Source organism: Phascolarctos cinereus, unplaced genomic scaffold, assembly GCF_003287225.1.
Source record: "Phascolarctos cinereus isolate Bilbo 61053 unplaced genomic scaffold, phaCin_HiC Scaffold_4;HRSCAF=312, whole genome shotgun sequence".
In the NCBI taxonomy this organism is placed as follows: Eukaryota; Metazoa; Chordata; class Mammalia; order Diprotodontia; family Phascolarctidae; genus Phascolarctos; species Phascolarctos cinereus.
In genome coordinates, this window is record NW_027555847.1 from 652,184,738 (window position 1) to 652,204,700 (window position 19,963).

The 19,963-nt window shown below is 46.7% G+C and overlaps 1 protein-coding gene across 10 annotated transcripts in view; it reads right to left on the minus strand.

Moving 5' to 3' along the window:
- Positions 1-647: 647 nt before the first annotated feature.
- EEF1D (eukaryotic translation elongation factor 1 delta) overlaps positions 648-19,963 on the minus strand; it is a 31,982-nt gene continuing 12,666 nt past the window's right edge. For 3 of the 10 annotated variants that reach the window (XM_020994756.2, XM_020994757.1, XM_078153811.1), the window contains exons 2-9: positions 15,809-15,892; positions 14,561-14,681; positions 13,000-13,071; positions 3,771-3,870; positions 3,548-3,648; positions 2,142-2,378; positions 1,333-1,527; positions 648-742 (exon numbers count right to left, since the gene is read on the minus strand). In XM_020994756.2, the coding sequence (XP_020850415.1) occupies positions 704-742; positions 1,333-1,527; positions 2,142-2,378; positions 3,548-3,648; positions 3,771-3,870; positions 13,000-13,071; positions 14,561-14,677 (861 nt within the window). In that variant the 5' untranslated portion in view covers positions 14,678-14,681; positions 15,809-15,892 and the 3' untranslated portion in view covers positions 648-703. Of the gene's footprint in view, positions 743-1,332; positions 1,528-2,141; positions 2,379-3,547; positions 3,649-3,770; positions 3,871-12,999; positions 13,072-14,560; positions 14,682-15,808; positions 15,893-18,447; positions 19,737-19,963 lie in introns of all 10 variants that reach the window. The other 7 variants (XM_078153810.1, XM_020994750.1, XM_020994755.2 and 4 more) reach the window with 5 other exon arrangements.

Sequence of the window (19,963 nt, forward strand, 5' to 3'; positions counted from 1 at the left end):
AAAAAAGGGATGACCCTGCTGTCCTCTGCTCTGGTCAGCCTTCCATCAGGAATGAGTGTACAGGAGGAAGAGAAGAAAGGGAAGGAACCTTCAAACTCAGACTCTTGTTATTCCACTATACCAAGGGATCTTATTTGTGACATGGACCCCCTCTGGCAATCTGGTGAAGCCTATGGACCTCCCCTCCCTATTTCTCAAAAATACTATTTTAAAATGCATAAAAAATATATAAAATCACAAAGGAAACCAATTATATTGAAATACAAGTTACACTGACCTCCCCCCACCCCATTCATTCTCCCAGCCTCCCAGAAAGGCTCTTTGCCAGTCCTAGGTCCCAAGTTCCCCACTAGCTGCCAAGCATATCTCCTGCCCATCAATTCCTGAGGCTTTAGGAAAGTCACTGTATTTTAAGTGAATGCGGCCGTTTTTCTACATTTATTCACTTTCAAAGCTCCACATCCTACAGCCTCTGACCTGGTCCAGGACTGCTGCCCCCTGGTGGGGTAAAGAATCCTGGTGTCTGGTCAATCGCTCAGAGGACTAGCCACAAGAGAGGCCACCCTCTACCCAAATCCAACTGACACATCTCTTGAAGGCCCTTCTCACCCCTCCCTCCATAGACGACAGTCCAGAACAGGCCCAAGCACCTCAAATCTCAGCCTTTATTTTGGTTACAGATTCACACACATTCAGGGGCCTTTTAGATCTTATTGAAAGCAGCAATGTCAACGCTCTGCACCTGCAAATGGGAGGACAGAGGGAGCAAATCAGAATGATGACCAATGAACTGCTTGCAATCTTGTACTCCCATTCACCCTTCTCATCCACCATTCTTTTATCCCTCCTACCTAGGGAAATCCAACTCATTACCAAGCCAATCCAGGGCAAGAGGCCTTACAGACCAATCCTTAGTTGGCTTTTAATTCAATCACCTCATATTCTATATTGGGAAACCGAGGCAAAATTCAGGGAAATGAGCTGCTCAAGGTTGGTGGGAGAATTGGCTCTAGGAACCTAGGGCCCCTAACTCCCAAGGCAGGTCCATAAGACAAGGCCAGCATCAGGAAGCACTTCCTGCCCAAGCTGGTTCTAAATAAGACTACTGGATGCAGGCTCACAGATCTAGAGCTGGACACTACCTTGGAGGTCATGCAGGAAAGTGAGGGCCAAAGAGGTTAAAGGACCCAGTGTCATACAGGGAGTAGGCGGCAGAGCTGGGATTCAAACTTAGATCCCAGGACTCCAAATACAGCTCTCCAAGTCCAGTGCCTTGTCCATGGACACACATGTGACACGCCCAGAAGCCATAGGCTTCCCCTGGGAACTTACATAATCTTCGAACTTGGTGATCTCCTCCTCCAGGATGTCCGTGCCCACCTTGTCATCTTCTACCACGCACTGGATCTGCAGCTTCCGAATGCCATAGCCCACAGGCACCAGTTTGGAGCCTCCCCAGACCAGCCCATCCAGCTGGATGGAGCGGACACACTCCTCCAACTTTGCCATGTCTGTTTCGTCATCCCACTTGGGAGAAATCAGGGAAAGGGTTAACTGGGCCCTCTAGGCCTGGCTAGAGTATCAAACCATTGTCATGCCCCTACCCTCAGGGTCTTATCATCACAAATGTGCCAAATTGTATGACCAAAACCAAATTTGATTTTAGAGATAAAAAGGATATCAAAAAAAAAAAAGAAACAAAACACTGTTTTGCCAAAGAATATGGGTTTCCATGCATCATTATAAAAGCAAGACTCCCCATAGCTCCTTTCCCCCTCAGTGCCCCACCCCCACAAAGTAATCATCTTCCTTCTCATGAGAACAAATACTTTAGATTTTGAATCCACATTCTCATTTTACCCTCACATCAGCTGAGGAGGACTGTCACTGCTCTAGAATTCACAGCGAAAACCAAGGTTCAAAGAATAGATATGACTTGTCTAGGGTCACACAGCAATTCTGTGGCAGAGCTAGGGCTGAGAATCAGATCTCCTAGTGGGGGGACTTGCCTCTTGGCTCCTTCCCTTCCCTTTCCTTCCAACAGAGGGGGTGGTTCACAGAACATCATGTGAGAGTGCCAGGGTCCAAGCAATTACTCCTGTTCTACCCCCTTTCTTCACCCAACCCCAGTCCCTACTCACAGGCTTGACATCTAGGAGGATGGAAGACTTCGCAATCAACCCTGGCTTCTTGGCCTTCTTCTCTGCATACTGCCGAAGCCGTTCCTCGCGAAGCCGGGCTGCTTCCTTGTCTTCTTCCTCATCATCGCTACCAAACAAGTCAATATCGTCATCTTCCTCATCGTCCTCTGCTGGGGTGGCTGCCTTCTTAGCAGGTGATGTGGCGGGTGGCTCCACCTTCTGCATAGGGGATACGTGCTGACCAGGGAAAGGGGAACCAGAAGGTCAGAAATGTGGCTGGGCCCTGAGGGACAAACCTAAAGGTTCCTGGGATGATGTTAATGACCTGCAAGGGTCATCCATCCAGTGAGTTTCTTCACCCCCATCTAAAGTCCATTTGTCCAGTCAGTGACTGCTCCTTGTATCTGATCCTACTTCTCCCTCTCAGTCACCCGCCATCTTTGCACAATTCAATTCAATGCAACATATATTAAAGCAGACAGAGTTGCTTTAAAGAACACTAACAACAGAAAGGATGTCAAGGACAGCTTCAGAAAACACTTGAGCCAAGCCTTGTAGGAAGAGAAAGACTGGAGAAGGTGAAAATGGGGTAGTATGGGGCAGCTAGGTGGCACAGTAGATAGAGCTCTGGCCCTGAAGTCAGGAGGATCCGAGTTCAAATCTGACCTCAGACCAAACACTTGACACTTACTAGCTGTGTGACCCTGGGCAAGTCACTTAACCCCAACTTCCTAAAAAGAAAAAAAAAAAAGAAAATGGGGTAGTATACTTGAGGCAGAGGGGAATGGTCTGGATAAACGTATGGAGACAACTGCTGAAAAGTATGAAAGGAAGAAGAAGGACATAAAACTAGAGGTTCATGGGGCTTTGAAAGACTGAGGGAGGGGATGATATGGGCACGATCACCTGGGCAGCTGCGTAAAGGATGGAGGTGAGGAAGAGGAGACTGGGGGCAATAATAAGGCTCTTGTGATCTTCCAGGGGAGAAGGGGGAGGGAAAGGGGGAGGAGCAGTAGAAAAGAGACAAGAATGTGTTCAGACACTGAAGCAGTTTTACATGCCGGCCTTTAAAATACCTATTTGTATTAGGCTTTGACTCTGGTGTGAAGAGAATATTTTCTATCTTAACATGTGTTGTGTCTTTATATTTATCTGTGTCTACCTGTGTCATGTGTGCTTACGTAAAACAGGGCTGAAGAGTGTGGTACGATGGCCAATCCAATGTCCATATGCCTATGTACATGCTGGGACACTTAAGGATGGAAAAACAGTTAAAAAGACTAAAAAGACTGTTCTAAGACCTGGGGAGAAGGGAACGTGTGTGCACTGTATCTGTGCTATAAACACAAGAGGCTAGGGCAGGTCAGATCAAGACCAGCTTCCAGTGCTGAAAGGTAAACCTTCACCTGAGTCTGAGGAGCCAGAGAGCGGTGGGAAGGGGTGCATTTCTCCAGGGTGCAGAGCCGGATTTCAAGCTTGGAGATGGTGAGCTGTAGGTCCTGAATCACTGCGGAAGAAGAGGGAGTTACTGGGTGAGGGCATCCCCAAGCAATGTTGCTCTAGCAGTGCAGGACCAGAAGGGAATGGCAGGCTTTCTTTACCCACTGGCTGTAAGAGATGTTCACTCACCACTCCGAAGGCTCTGGTTCTCTGCCTCTAGATTGGAAATCCTGGTGACCAGCTCACTATGGTCCCCACTGGGACCACTGGAAGAGCTGATGTTTGCGCTCTGTAACGAGAAAGGGAAGGGGCCTAAGTTGTTGGGTCGAAGTCTTCTAGGGCCACAGAGAAGCAGGGGGAGTGGGAAAGAGACTGAGGTACAGGGACCCCAATCCATAAAGGGGAGTAGGGTAAGATGTGATGAAAGGAGACAATGATGTACAGAGGCAGAGGATCACAATAGGGGCAATTCATTTTAGTCTTCTGCTAGTTTACTGAGAACGAAGAGGCTCCTCTTAGCTCGTATATTCTCTTTTACAAAACCCTTTCCTCTTCCCTCCCTGGACCCCCCTAAAAAAACCAGAACAACCCAACCCTCTACAGGTCTTTTCTCTCCAAGTCTGGGAGTAGGATGTAAAAGGGCAGAGAGAGGGTGGACACCAGGTTCTGTTCCTACAGCTGCCCACAACTTGTCTGCCATCTCTGCCTTAGAATGAAAGGAGTGTGCCACTGCCCAGCCAGTCCCGGCCCCCACCACAGCAGAAGCCTCAGCCCAGCACAATAAAGAGAAGCTCAACTCCTGGCCCAGCACACAGCTGACTGCCAAAGGAGGAAAGCTGCAGGAATTGGGGAAGTGGGAGACAGGAAGGGAGGTATGGAAACTCCAATCTCAGGAGAGTCCGCTACTGCCTGCCCAACTTTTACCGAAATAACTAGGTAGAGACTTGACCATCTATGATCTGGGGCTGGGAGCAAGGGGGACACCTGGGTTCTCCACCCCATCATAGGTAGCAATGTGATCAATCACTCAGATCTCTGGTTTCTCCCCTCAACACATGGCGTGTGACTTGGCTGAAGGGTGTCAGGAAACCATCTCACAATTATGGCCTCTTCATACAAAGTTTTAATGATGTGACTAGTCAATCCTTGGCCCAGAATAGAAAATATAACCTCCATCTGGGTGACAAGACAGAAACAGGAGGAAAAAAAAACAACAACCAAAAAGGGGATCCCTGGTTTAGACCCTATTGCTTTGTACTAAGCCCCAGATCAGAGAACGTTAGGGTCCCTGGCCTCTCTTTTCTTTTTAATGCAAGCTGACAGATGCAGAAGCCACAAAATAGGAAGCAAGGAACTAGAGAATCTGAACTCTGGCCAATTTGGGGGCACAAGATCAGGAAAGTACCTGCCCTTTTAGGGGTACCAGGTTATGTACCATCCAGGGGAGTTCTGGGGCTACAGTAGCCTTGGCTTGGGTTCTCCCAGAGCTACTACCCTTGAGGGTGAGCAGCCCTCTCCCTTCCCTCCCCAGAAATGACTTACAGGACCTGTTTGGCCTGGTTCAGGACCTCAGGGGGACTCTGCAGCACCATCTTGAACTGGAAAGTGGGAGGGGGAAAAAGACTCAAGGATGAGAGATGCAGGGAAGAAAGCAAAGCAGAGGTTGCTGAGACAGGCTCATACAGAAGAAGGTCAGGAAAGGCAAGGGAAGGGTGGAGGAAAGAGACCCAGACAAGCCTGGCCAATCACACATACTTGGAACCACAGGCCTACAACTGCTTAGAGCAGCCATGCCAGGCTCTTGACTCCCTAGGGCAAAAGTATTTGGTCAATACACACACATGTAAAATTCAGAGGCGGGGCTGGAGTGCCCAGTAGAATGACTAGCCCTAAGGAATCCCATGGAACCTTACTTCCCCTCTCCCCAAATATTCTATTCTTTTCACATCTGTCTGACCACTTTCTCTTTTTTGGTAGCTAGCTACATGAAGCCATGAGAGTCCTGCTCTACCTTGGCCATTCCTCTAAGATATATATACAGCAAGTTTGGAATGAGGAGTGGGCAGTGCCTGACAAGGGAATCAATCACTGGGCCCCAGAGAATATCTAATGTCTACTCTGTCCCTTTTCCCATTCATGGAGATCACTCCTCTCCCTTCTTCAAGGAAAGCCTCAAGGAGCAATCTTACTAACTAGTCTCCCCCTGACAATGGTCCACAACATTATCACCACATTACTGAAAATCTTCAATGGTTTTCCATTGCCTCTAAGGTGAAGTTCAAACTCCTTTGCTTCAACCCACCTTTGAACAAATTCAACAAATATTGCTGTGATTTGTGTTCAGGGAAGACAGGTCCATTGCTATAAGCCAGTTTTATCACCCCTTCCTCATAACATAAACTCTTTTGCAAACAGACTGATCTGCTTCTCTCTGAACACCACATTCATGTTTAGGCCATTCCAGCCAGCAGAAAGGCCTTTCTCCGCTCTAGAGGTCCTGCCCATTCTTCTAGGGCTTAGGTCAAATCCCTCCTCCTCCATGAGTCCCTCCATAACCTCTTGGCCTACAATGATCTCTTTCTCCTGAAACTCTTATTAAGCACTCTTTTTTAAAATAAAAAGGAAATAATTTATCAATAAATAGACACCAAATGAAACTCAGTTATAGCTAATTACACTTAAACTGTCCATCCCCCCCCCCACCCCCTTCTGACCTCAGAAATACCTTCACAAAGGGCAGCTAGGTAGGGCAGTAGATAGAGCATCGACCCTGGAGTCAGGAAGACCTGAGTTCAAATCTGGCCTCAGACACGTAACACTTACTAGCTGTGTGACTCTGAGCAAGTCACTTAACCCCAACTGCCTTGCCAAAAACAAAAAAACAAACAAAAAAATCCCCTTCACAATGTATGAACCCAGCTCTTTGCATAAGCTACCATCTCTGACATAAATGTCTCCCCTAAATACAGACTGCCATTATTAGTAATGGATGGTAATTGGGTCTGGCCAAAGACTGCAAATATTGCTGAGCCATGGTGAGAGCTCTGGTAGGACAAGACACTTGGGCTCTTTTTTAATATGAAAACTACAGCCAGAGGATGTAATTAAAAGGATCTTCTGAACTCCAAGGTAGCATGGTACTATCATCTGCCTTCACTTGAGTGTGATATCACTGGTGCACATTAGCAACTCATCTGTAACAGATTGCTAAAGAGCTGCCTTGGACATTGAAGGGTTAAGTGACTTATTCACAGCCAGCGAGAGGCAAGGCACCCATCTCATCCTGACTCCTAGGCTAAATTTCTGCAGCAGATGCTCTGCCGCTATGCAGAGCATGCACGTGTGAGAGCACATTTGTGTTTGTTCTCTGGTCACTGTAACCTATGTATTACTTTCTACGGAGGCCTGAAATTACTATGTGTACATACGCACATATGTAATTATATAGTCTTATATGGTTATATATCACATTTATATAGAAAACCTATCAGGACAACCAAAAAACAAACACAAAAGAACAAGCTCAAAAGGACAGGCAGGATTTTCGTTTTACTTATACACAATAATCCCGTGAAGGCAGGTATTCTAGGTACTGCTGCTTTGCAGATAAAGAAGCCGAGGCTGGGGGAGGCTCCGTGACCTGCATCTCCTGTCCACAGTCCTCTATGTCTTCAGCTGCACCAGGCTGCCTTCTCCAGGCTGTTTCAGAGGTGGAGACAAGGGAGCATAGTCCACCCAGACGGAGGCCATGAACAACAGTGAGGAGGAAGCAAGGTGAGAAGAACGACAGTCTGGCTTATTTGGTTGGGGCACAGAGAGGGAGCAGAAGGAAACAAAGCCTTGACAGGTAGATTCTAGGTCAGTCAGAATTATTCTGATAGGTTCCAAAGGGAAAAACCAGGTTCAATAAAATTTTCATAAATTAAGAGAAAAAATTAGGGAAAATCAGGGCTTTTCCAAAAATGGAATGGATTGCCTCAGAGTAAAGGTCTTGAAGTCTTTAAGCAAGACTAGATGGGTACTTGTTAAGGACAATGACTTAAAAGTGAACGCTGGAGAGGGGGCTTCTGCTCAGGTGAGAGAGACTAGATGACTTCTAAGGCCTCCTCCAATTCTGAAATGATACAATTCAATGACTATAGCAAGTACCATACCACAAAGGGCTCTGGAATGACAGAATCATGAGTAAGAATTTAATCCAGTAGCCAGTGGGGAACTATTGAAGGCTTCTGGTAAGAGGGAAAATTATTGAGTTTTATTTTTAAAAGGAAGGTTTTTTCTGATAGATTGTACAGTACAGGCTGGAAAGAGGAGGCTACTGCAATAATTTAGGAGGTGATGAATCCCTTGAACACCTGGGAGGTAAAAAGGGACATACCCAACAGAAAAACTGATGGGCTTAGCAATTATTTGAACGTTAGAGTGAGGACGAGGGAAACAGAGCTGACCCTGAAGTTACAAGTCTGCGTTACTAGAAGAAATTTGATTTTACTTAGAGGCAGGTAGATGGCACAGTGGATTTAGTGCTATGGATGGAGACACACAGTAGGCACTTAATGCTTTTTTTTTCTTTTACAATATTGGTTAAGTTTTCATAGAAAGTACTTCGTGGTAGAATTTCTGTTGGGCAATGTCTTGAAGAACACCCACAGTAAATGGGCAGGAAGGGGAAGAGTCCGGGGAGAACACTAAACAATTGGAGACACCAGAAAACCGGGACAGGGTAGCTGAAGGAAATTATTTTTCGGTTGACTGGGGGTGTGTTGAATTGAATTAATCTTTTTTTTTTTTGAGGTTAAGGGAATACTATTTGCACCTGTTTGCAGTGCCTTATTGTTCCTTTAGTTGGGGGAGGGAAGGAATTACATAGTCAGTGATTAGGGTGGAATGCTCCATAATCCACTGTGAGGCTACATTACCCAGTCCAGATTCTGATACCCATTCTCTATTCCAGCCCCCCCCCATTCTCCCTTCCCCTTAAAAAAAAAATACCCTCCCCCACCCCCACCATTCTATTTTTAATGCTCTTTTTTGTTTTTACATCTCCCTTCTTTCTCAAGAAGTTCAGGACCTGGCTTATCATCTTCCTCTCCACCCTTGTTCTCATACTTTGGGTACTTCAATTTACATACTGAAATTTTGTTTCCCAGTTCCTCAAACTTCTCACAGTTTGCACTTTTATTCGCTTCAGCCATAGACAGGGATGGTCATAGACATAAAGATGGTAGTAGCTAGGTGGCATAGGAGATAGAGCAGTAGGCCCAGTGTCAGGAAAATCTGTTTCAATGAGGTCTCATATACTAACTGTGTGATCCTGGGCAAGTCTCTTAAATTCTGCTTGCCTACCTTTGCAGAGTTGTTGTGAGGATTATATGAGATAAAGATTGTAAAGTGCTTACCACAGTGCCCGGCACATAAGTAGGTTCTTGTCTATTCCCTTCCCTCCCTTCCCCTTGATCTTGTCATCACTCACAAGTGATAACTTCCATAATCCATGATTCTGAAATTTATGTGATCCTAACACCTTGCTACCCACCCCTTTCAGCTGTCCTCTGGCCTCATTCCTTTTTTACACCTATTCTCTGCCCTCACTCAAAATTTCCATTACTAGGGGCAGCTAGGTGGCACAGTGGATAGAGCACTGGCCTTGGAGTTAGGAGGACCTCAGTTCAAATCCAACCTCAGACACATAACATTCACTAGATGTGTGACCCTGGGCAAGTCCTTTAACCTTAATTGTCTCACCAAAAAGAAAAAAACAAAACAAAACAAAAAACCCTCCAGTGCCTCAGTCACTCCTTTTCCCATTTCTCACCCATGCCCTGACCTTATTCTTCTTCCTTCAAAATCCTGATTCAACTTCACACCGTCCTATGCCTTTTGAGTTGTTCTGCTCCCTGTTCAGGCGTCAAGCACTCCTTTCCAAACCCCAATACTGGGTTAGCCACCAGCCCAAGATGCACTTTCTCTTAACTCCTAACTGTTCCACTGAACACAACTGTTCTGACCTGGTCCACTACAAAATAATGTTACAAATCTCTATGGTCTGTCACTGCTGCAAACCAACCCTTTAACTCTCCCCTGCTCTCCTCTTGATCTCCTTGTTCACTGTCTCTTCTCACACTATCTGCACTTTCCTCTGCTCTCTCAGCCAAAGATGCTGCCCATGGTGAAATCTTTCCTCCTCAATTCTAAAATACAAATCACCCCCACACTCCCCCCCACAGACTTCTTCCCTTGCTCCAGGCTCTCACCAATGACAACTCTACTTGTAGCCTGATCACTGGGAGTTCATACCTCTGGATCATGCTCTGTCACTCTCTAATTCTCACACACACCTCCCAGCCCCCTTTTCTATCCTTCCTTTCTGCTTACAAATTCCCAGACCTCCCTGATGCTCCAATAACCTTCACTTAATCCTGCTATCCTTTTCAGGTTTGTTACACGTTACTCTCCTTCACACATTCTACTTTCCAGCCAAACTGAGCCTACCAGCTATTCCCTGTCCATGGCATCCCATCTCCTATCTCTGTGCCCAGACTGTCCCTCTTGCTGGGATGCCCGACTTCTTCACCTCTGTCTCAGAGAGCTTCCTTCAACTCTCAGCTCAAATGCTGCCTCCTACAAGAAGCCTGATCTAATTTCCAACAGCTGCTAGTGCCCTAGGGCCCCCCTGGAAATCCCTCTCTCTATATTTTATAACTTCTTGCAGGTACGAAATGTTTGGTCTGTCTTTCTACCTCTAGTGGCTGGCACATAATAGGACCAAAGGATCACAGAATCAGAGACTTAGCCCTAGAAGGGACCCCTGAAGTCAGCTAGCTCCCTGGCCAGACCCTATAAGGGGAAGGGCAAAGATTGGGAGCAACACCAGGATGAAATGGGGATAGTCGGAGAGGAAAACCCAAGATTCCAAGGGGATAATTTCTTAGCAGAAGTAGAGCAAAGGTCTAGACTTCTTTTGCTCCCTTCACAGTTCATGTCTGATTAGAAAGAGACCTCATTAAAAACCAAACACCTTTGAGGGGTACTAGAATGAAGGATCACTCTTGAGCCAGAAAGCTTGTTTCTACATCTGTGATGGTGGGTGTCGCTCTAGATCAGTGGGGTCAAAGTCCTGAGTAAAATCAGAATCAGATTAAAATGTAATTGGGATATGTTTAACAAAATGAATAAAAATACAACATAAATGTTCATTTGTGGGGGTTTTTAAGTCAATATGCAGCCTGCAGGGATTCTTTCTACTTGAGTTTGACTCTACTGGACTAGACTGACCTCCAAGGGTCCTTTTTGGCTCTTATGAGACTACATTTGAACTCTCTATTCCACATTTAAACACACACACACACACACACACACACACACACACACTACACATGAAGGTATCTGAAGAAAAGACAGCCTCCCTCCAACCACGTGCCCCAAGATTATCATATTTAGGCCTCCCTCAAAGAAATTAAGCAGCAGACAATGAAGAATTAATTAAAATAAGGACACAGAAGATCCAGGACATTGGTAAGGACCTTATGAAGCCTCTGGACAATCAGACTTATCAGACATCTTTCACTGTTGGTCACTAAGCAGAGAGAAAAGGGAGGGCAAAGATTTGAAAGGACAGAGCCTTGCACCACCACAAGGGGATGCCTTACCACCATTGGTAAATTACCCATCCTCCATCCCAATGGGTTTATTTCTTCTCTTTGAACCAGTCAGACCAGTTCCCAGCACCTGCAGCCTCATTCCCACTTATGGGCTTTTATTTATTCTTTTCCTGTTCTGGAAGGCCCATCTAGCCTTGTTCCATCTATCCAACTACTCTATCTTTCTGGGCTCAACTCACATCACTTCCTTCAGAAAGCCTATCCCCTTAATACCTAAGGACCACAAGACTGAGCTAGGGCAGACTTTGGAGGAAATGATCATCTACATTCCACCCCAAACCCCCAGATTACAGACAAGGGAACCAAATCAGCTGCCCAAGGTATACCACTTTGGAAATAATAACTAGAGTTGGGATTTGAACCCATGTCCCTCAAATTCAGTGCTCTTTCCATTGGCCCACTCCTGTTGGTTGGGAGATGGTGAGGAAAAATATAGAACAGGTCAAGCATAAGCTTCAGATGGTCAGAGGAGCTCCTAGCTCTGGGAGAGGCCAAGAGTGGTCCCATGCCTCCAGGACTACCCGGAGGCCACCCTAGCAGAAAAGAGAGAATTTCAAAATACTTGTTTCTCAAAGTCTCCCCAATGAAAAAACTTTTAGTGTTTTCTCTGCTGGATAGCTTTACTTTTTACAACAGCTAATACAGCATCTGGAAAATATTAACCTGGGGGCAAAAACCTCCGTCAGATAAAGAAAATCCAGGATACTGACAGCAGCTTTAGTCAGCCAGCTAGGGCTTCTTCTAGTTGTTCAGGGAGCAGTAACCTAAGCAATTTGATACAGATACATGGAAAATAGACCTATGTGCAAATCCTCCTATAAAAACTATTGCACATTCAGTACTCTAACCAGCCTAAACAACAGGAAAACAAGCTGAGATACCCTGTGTACCATTCTCTTCCTTGAAACTCTATGCCTTTCCAACTGGACTACATCCAAAACTCTCTTTAGAAATAACTGATAAATAGCTGAGGGATGTCAAGTACACTGCAAATGAAAGCAGCAAATTGACCCACACATCAGGATAGCAAAGGAAAATAAGCGTCCTTTTCTAGGCCTCAAATTAAAAACAGAACCAATTATCACCAGCAGGCCAGTCTCTAACCAGTTTGATCCCATGACCAATTTCCTCCTCTTTCTGGAAGCAGAAGGCACAGGAGGGAGAAGACAAAACCACAGAGAGACAAGCAGCAATTTTCAGTCAAGAAAAGATGCCATCTTTTTTTTTTTTCACACATCCTTTCTATGCAGGGAGGAGGCAGGAGAGAAAAGGTAGCAGCATTCTGCAGTGCCCTTGGGGAAGGGTAGAGGTGGGAAAGAGAAGGGGAGCCCAGCCCTGCAGGGAAGCAGCAGTAAGAGCCCCAAGCACACTCAGCCTAAGGCCTAAGTCATCAGGGAAACAAAGCCACACAACTGGTTAGGATAAGACTCAAAGAATGTGAGGAGAAAAATATTTCAAAGAGTCAGGGGGAAGGGTGGGGCATGAAGGGATCTGTGTGTGCATGTGAAAATTTAGTGTTTCAAATCCAGTTTGCTGCCTGGCGAGGGGGGGCTCCCCAGACATAAATAAGCCTCCTCTCTAACAGAGAATAGAAAATACTGCACCTTGTCCTTCCCTTTACTTCAAAAAAAAAGGTAATAATGATAAAAATGTTTAAAATCAAGATCCAACAGATGGTGGCAGAGGCCAGCCAGGTGGGCACGGGCGCACAAGAGGACGCCATAGGCAGCCAGCTGGTGCGAGCATAGGGTACTCACTCCGGCCAGCGATTTCTGGATATTCTCCCTGGCTCTGGCAATGTCACGGAGGATCACACTGGCGCCGTTCTCCTGCAAACAGTGCAGAAAGAACCAACATGTGTTTTTATTTGGGGAAAAAAAGTATAGATCTAAAACAGGGCATGAAAGTGTTATAGATAGAAACTGATTGGTGGAAAGGAGCAGGAGCCATGTGAGTTTTCTTTTTCTGGTTAGTTTCAAGGCCCTTTGCAAGCATTCAATGCTAGACAACATACTGGCCCTGATGCCTGGAGGACCAGGTGACAGCAGCTGCTGGACAGTGATTTTTCATCCTGTTTTTCCTGGTATGCCTATCGCCACATTCCTCCCACCCTTGAACACCCCGGAAAGAGAAATTCCCAAGCTAGTCGGGGGGAGGCTCAGTGATTTCTCCAATATTAAAATAATGACTGCTAGCACGTAGAGAAGTCAAGCAGGGCCTCTCTGGCTTGCATGGCTGCAGGCCACAACTCAGCTCCTCACTGGTGGGATCTATTCAATGGTGCTAGGCAATGGACCACGGACCTGGGCCTTCTTGATGTCCCATAATCCACTTCCAAACCCTCTTCTATGAGTGCCAACCAGCCACGTGTCTCATTAACCCAGCCAGCACCAGCCTACACCTCTTTCTCTTCCCAAAGCAGTGAGAACAAGCATCGAGGCTTGACTTGTGAGATCCACACCAGGCAAAGTGTGGGGATTTGCCCAAATAACTCCCAGGCCAGGTAAAGTTCACGATAGTCCACAACCACCTAAGAGGGCCAGGGAGATGGCAGGATGCAGTAGGATGCTGAAGCAAAGCAAGGGCCAGGGCCCCTCCCATTCAGGAGCCACTTCCACAGCAGACTTGTCTAAAGGGAAGACTCCAGTACATTCGTGGCTGCAGTTAGTCCTTCTCTATCTGTGCTCCCCAGAGTCCCACGCTCACAAGCGAGATTTGCTTTGGCTAAGAACAGAATGCCATAGATTCCACTGAGCATTCATTAAGTTCCTACTGTGTACTTGTTAGGTGCTGGATGTGAGCAGCACTGTTGGGGCCAGCACAGTCACTCCAGAGTCCAACCTGTCCCCCCAGCAGAGCAGCCACACATACAACTTGATGCGTCCTGCGTCTGGCACCAACACTTCTCTGCAGCTGGCCCAGGGATACCCCCAAAGCTCAAGCCTGCTACTCAGTCCTCAGAAACCTGACTTACCGCTTTAAGATCACCTAGTCCAAATCATTTCACAGATGATAAAACTGTAGCCTTGAGAGGGAAAATAACTTACCTGAAGTCACAGAGCATTAAGCAGCAGGGTCCACTTCTGAAATCCTCCTGTTGCAAATCTCCCACCCCCAACAATGCCAAAACCATCTGCCAGGATGAGGATCAAGGAGCACCCTAAGGACGGACCTCCTGCCCTCTCCTCCCACAAAGCAGAAGATGGGGGATTGGTCTACAGTACCAAAGGGCACAGAAGGCTCTGCTCCCAATGCTTTAGCCTCCCTCTCCTTTTTACACATCCCCCATCCCAGCTTCTGGCCCTGAGCTATTAGTACCTGTCGGGAGGGGACGGGCATAGGACCATTCATCTGCTCATAGAACTTTCTCTCTGCATCATCGTACTTGAATTTGTCAAACCAGATCTTCTCATGCACCAGAAAGCTGGTTGCCATCTTCCTGTAGAGGAAAAAAATGGGAAGAATGTCACACCTAGAGACACCAGTTTACATGAATCTCCTGATATGAACAACCAGTGAGTTGCTCAGATCATAAAAAGCTCCTCCATTTCCACCCAAACTCTGGACCTAGCAAACTGTAGCTCCTATCCCCCTCTCCATTATACTCTACCTCTGCTGAGATATGGACCACACTAAGAAAAAGCTCAAAGCACTAAAAAAGTGCTGTCACAGGCTATTTGGAAGGCAGGCCTTCTCCAAAATGGCCTCGCATCCTGACGCTTTTCTCATAGACTCTTGGAGCTGGAGAAGACCTCAGAGATTATCCAGTCTAATCCACACTGGAACAGGATCCCTTTATAAGATTTCTGACAAGAAGCCACCCAGTCTCTGCCAGAATACTTTCCACCCTCTCTGGTAGCCCCACCCATTTTCAGGCAGCTGCAGCAGGACAACAAAGTCTTTCTCTCCACAACTTCCACACCTCACTGCTCTTGCCTCATGCTATGCAGAAGTTGCAATGTGATATCCTTCTCTTTTCCAAGGTAAACATTGCCAGGTCTCTTCAATCATATGACACGGGGTCCAGTCCCCTTCCCTTTCCTAGAAGCATTCCAGCCCGTCAACACCCTTCTTTAAATGCATCCCTTTTAATTGAACCCAACACTCCAGATCTGACCAGGGTAGAAGCCAGCAGATTACCACTGCCCTCCCTCCTTCTGGACACTGTGCTTCAGTTAAATGCTATTATGCATGGGGACTGCTGTGTCAGCCTGATGACTCCTACTGCACCTGCAGCCTACAAAACCTCTCCAGTTTTCTACTACACTTAAGCCTCAGTGTTAGGGTGAGTCGGCAGACTTGTGAAGGGAAAGAAGAACCCTGCTTTTCTCTCATTTTTTCATCTTCCAAGTCTCCCCTTAAACTGACCATCTCTGGGAAGGAAAGCCATGCCTAACTACATCAGAACGCCCACAAGTGACCAGAATGACTTCAGTGGTATTTAATATTCCCTTCCTGTGGCTAGGGCAGTCTGGACAGGCTGTCCTCATTCTTTAAACCCTTCCTCTGAATTCCCTATCCCAAGGTGAGTACAGAATCAAGTGTGCTCCCCACAAGCCAACTTGCCTGCTAAGAGGTGTTTTCCTTCCCTTCCCACTGACGGATGCCACTGGTTGCTCTGGTAGGGAGTGAGGAAGACAAACAGGAGCCCTAGAAGAGAAGGAACCTTATCTTCTAATACTGTCACAGCCTTTCTGCTTACCTGCCAGGCAGGTATAGTGTCCCAACCCTGCCACTAACCAGATGGGAAAATTTGAGCAGATTTCTTTCCTTCTCTGGGCTTCAGTTTCATCTTCAGCATAAGGAGGGAGTCAGGAGAGATGAGAGCTGAACCCTTCCTCACTCAAATACATCTAATCTCTAGAGACAGTTATTCTTGTCAACCAAGCCTACTGAATCTAGAAAGAAAAACTACACCCAACCACAACTGGAATGCCCTTAGGTGAATGGAATGGCCCCAGTGGCATCTGCCATTCCCTTCTCAGTGTCCAATCATACTGACCTCTCTTCCTCTTGCTCTATCACTGCTCTTGACCTCAGTGAGTCCCCCTGCCCCTTCTCTACCTACACACACACACACACCCTTCCCCAAGTACTCTATTAAGTTTTACATAGAAAACAATGTCACAGTATTATCTTTGATTCTTCTTTCTTCTCCAATGTGCTATCATCAAATACAGTGAATTTTCCTTTCATGGCACCATACTTATAACCACCACCCTAATCTAGGCCCTCTTGACTCAGGGCCTCAATTAACACAATAACTCTCAGCTACCTCCCTGACTTTATACATTCCTTCACTACTACTAAGTTTAACATTGGTCTCATCACAGAATCAAAGAATCACAGAGTTTGAAAGGGTCCACAGAGGTCATCAACTTCAAACCCCACTCAAAACACAAATGCTACCTGTGAGACAGGATGATACTTACTACACTCAACCCTTAGGCCCCCCCCAAGGCAGAAAAGGCATGTCGTACTCCTAGCTCAAAACCCCTCAATGGCTGTCTATTTTCTTCCACGTATAGTCTAACTGCTTCTACCTGGTTTCCTAAGTTCCTTACAGACTTACTGAACTATTCCCCAACAAGAACCTGCCAGGCTCCAGAAGACTGGCCTTACCATCCTAGAACTAACTAGACTATCCCTCCCATTTTCTTGTCTGTCCCCTGCATAACTATCCGTCTCCTAGATTCATTCCCATTCCATTTACAGATGCAAAGCCCAACTCAAGCCACAAACTTTAACACTTACTGGGTCCAAACCAGCATCTTACCTCCTCCAAAACCTTTTGTGACTGACTATTTCAACCCTTATTACTGTGCACAATACCTATAGCACAATTTAAGAGTTAAACAATTAATGATTACTTCCTCAGAAGACTCAACAGCTCCCCAAGGGAAGACTTCTCTTAAGACCACAACTATGTAAATGGAATTGAGAATACAGAAGTCTCTTAGGAAAGCCTGATGACTGACGTCCTTACCCCCGCTCCTCAGTGCTCTCAGAAACAGATATCACCAACCTCACCCTGGGTAATCAAGATTTTAGATTCTGGTCATTATTCAAAGCAGAGGGAAATCTTACGTAGCTTTTTCTTCAAGCTTAAGGGAACTAGTCTGCATTGGGTGATGATGGGCAGCTCTGGGCCCTGGAACATTGTTACTGCTCCCCCAGTGTGTTTTATTCAAAACAAAACTTCTCCCAAAAATCCACTCCTCCCACACTCCAGCTGCCCTTTTTCTTCCTTGAGAGGGACCAAAAGGTCTCCTCCCCTGAGATACTGAGGTTAGAAAGCTGCCAGCCCAACAGGACAGAATCTGGCTGTTTTACTGGTCTGCAATCAAATTTGGGTTGGAAAACACTGCTCAACAAACACTGTCACCAACACTCAAAAGAACAGAGAGGAAATTCATGCGGTTGCTCAGCTCAGAAGGAACAGGCATATAGAAAACATTACTATATCTGTGGGTAAAGAAAAGAAGATTACACATGTGTCTGACTAGGGAAAAAGGATTTTAGAACTTTTCCATCGAAAATTAGGAAGTTCTGTGTTTTCCCCCAGCAGGACCTTAAGAGGTACTAAGGCATATTTGGTTTCTGACCTCACTTTTCCCCTCCAAGATGAGGTCTGGCCTCCCCACAGGAGCCTGCAGTAGGGGGCATGCACCTGGTTAACTTACCTGGGACTGCTGCCCTGCCAGAGCCCTTCTGTGTCAGCTAGAATTTAAGGTGGACAAGGACCATGTAATCCTGAGCTTCCCCAACAATGTCTATAGAAAATACTACTAAGGGAAAGGACTTCCAACCTCCCAGGACATCCCACTTCAACTTGATTTAAACCCACTGATTGTTTTCACTTGTTAATATATTCTGAGGCATAAATCATAGCAACTTTTTTTGGGGGGAACCCCAAAACTCTGAAACAAACTACAGAGCCAATGAAACACACAGGGCTCACAATATGTCTTAGTAATTCCTCATTCTCCCCACTACTGCTCTCCCTCTTTCAACCAACTTGGGTTAAAGTTTCTTAGAAATGAGATTCCTTGAGAAGGATGAAGAGAGAACAAGTCAAACCAGGAGCTGATGACTGTTCCCTATCCCCTATTCTGTGACTAAATTTCATCCAAATACAAGTAGGACCTGGGGACATGTGAGAGAGGAAGGGGAGAAACGGTTACCATACAGTAAGCTTTTCCTACTTTGGTCTTGGTGTAGATGCTGAGGGGACAGCACGGGGAGCAGGCCGATGGGCAGGGACTGGCGAGACTGGAGGTGCTTCTGCTCGCCATGACATTCGGAGGGCCTCAGTTGCATGGTGACGGGATTCGGCATTGTCATAAGTTGATTTGCTGAGCCATGGGGGTTCACCATCCTTGTGCAAGAAGTACCAGTAGGGCAAGGCAGGGTCCACTTCTTTGGAGGGCATGGGGTCTGCCCGCTTTGGACCAATACGTTTGCTTATGTTATTTCTGTTTCGTCTATCTTTTCTTCCCCGCCGTGCTCCATCAGGTGGCCCGCTTCGTTCCTGCAGCCTCACCTTCCCTGGTGGGTGGCCATCAAACATGGCTTCATAGAAACATCTCTCAGCATCATCATACTGGGGCTTTTCCAACCATACCTCCTGCATCATTGCTTGAAGACTAAAAAGCTGGGGTTTACCATTGGCTGGTGGGCTGGGCCAGCAGGCAGTGAAGGATGAGCCTCTAATGGGTGGCCCTGGGGTGGCAGGAGTAGTTACAGCTGTCATATATCCTTCATCTGGGGTGCCCCTCCCACTTGCCACACTTGTGTCCTGTGGAAGCTGTGGGGATGAGATGTCCAGGGAATGTGGTGGGGTGGACGCCTGCGTCCACTCCACAAATGCCATCTCAGCTCGGTCAAAATAGAACTTGTTAACCCAGATGCCACAAGCCATATGGTGGCAGGCCACATGGCTCCCATGGGTGCAGGGTGCCGTCAGGGCCTTCCCTGGCTTGAATGCCACTGCCCGAGGAGCTGCCTTCTCTGGCCAGAGTGCTGAGTGCACCTGGGTGGCTGAGGCTGCCTCCATGGGGACTAGGCCACGTGGAGCTACTGCATCTGCAAGCTTCTTGCGGTAGGATGTCTCTGCCTGGTCAAAAAGTGGCTTTTCAAACCAAACTGGGTCGGCTGACAGGCCCACCAGGGCCAGGTTGGTCTGGGATGAGTGGTTCTTGGGTGACCGCTTCCTCTTCTTCTGCTTCTTCCCGTTGTTGGCTTTCTTGGTGTCCCGCCCGCTGCTGTCCCCTGAATCATCCTGGCTGAGGCCATTCACCACCTCCTCTGGTTGCTGCTGGGCCTGGGCTGCGGCGGCCTGTGTGGCTTCCCGTTCGTAGAATAGCCGCTCTGCTTCATCATATTTATGCTTATCCTCCCAGACCGTCTCCAGCGGGCAGGAGGGCTTCCTTGTCCTCATCTTCCCAAAGAGGCAGCATTAAAAGGTAAGCACAAGAAGGTAGTTGCAACATAGCTGAACAAACCAAGGATACACGTTAAGACATTTCTTTTGACAAGTTATTACGACCTCGTTACAAGGCTCTGGTAAGAGTAAATTAAAAAACAAACAAAACACAAAAAGAAGTCCTTGCTTAACGGGCAAGGCATTTCTGTCAAGGGGCCAGCTTCCTAAATGATTCTGAGTGGCAGCTGGTAGCATACTTACAGATCTCACATATTAATTATCCAGCACACTGAGAC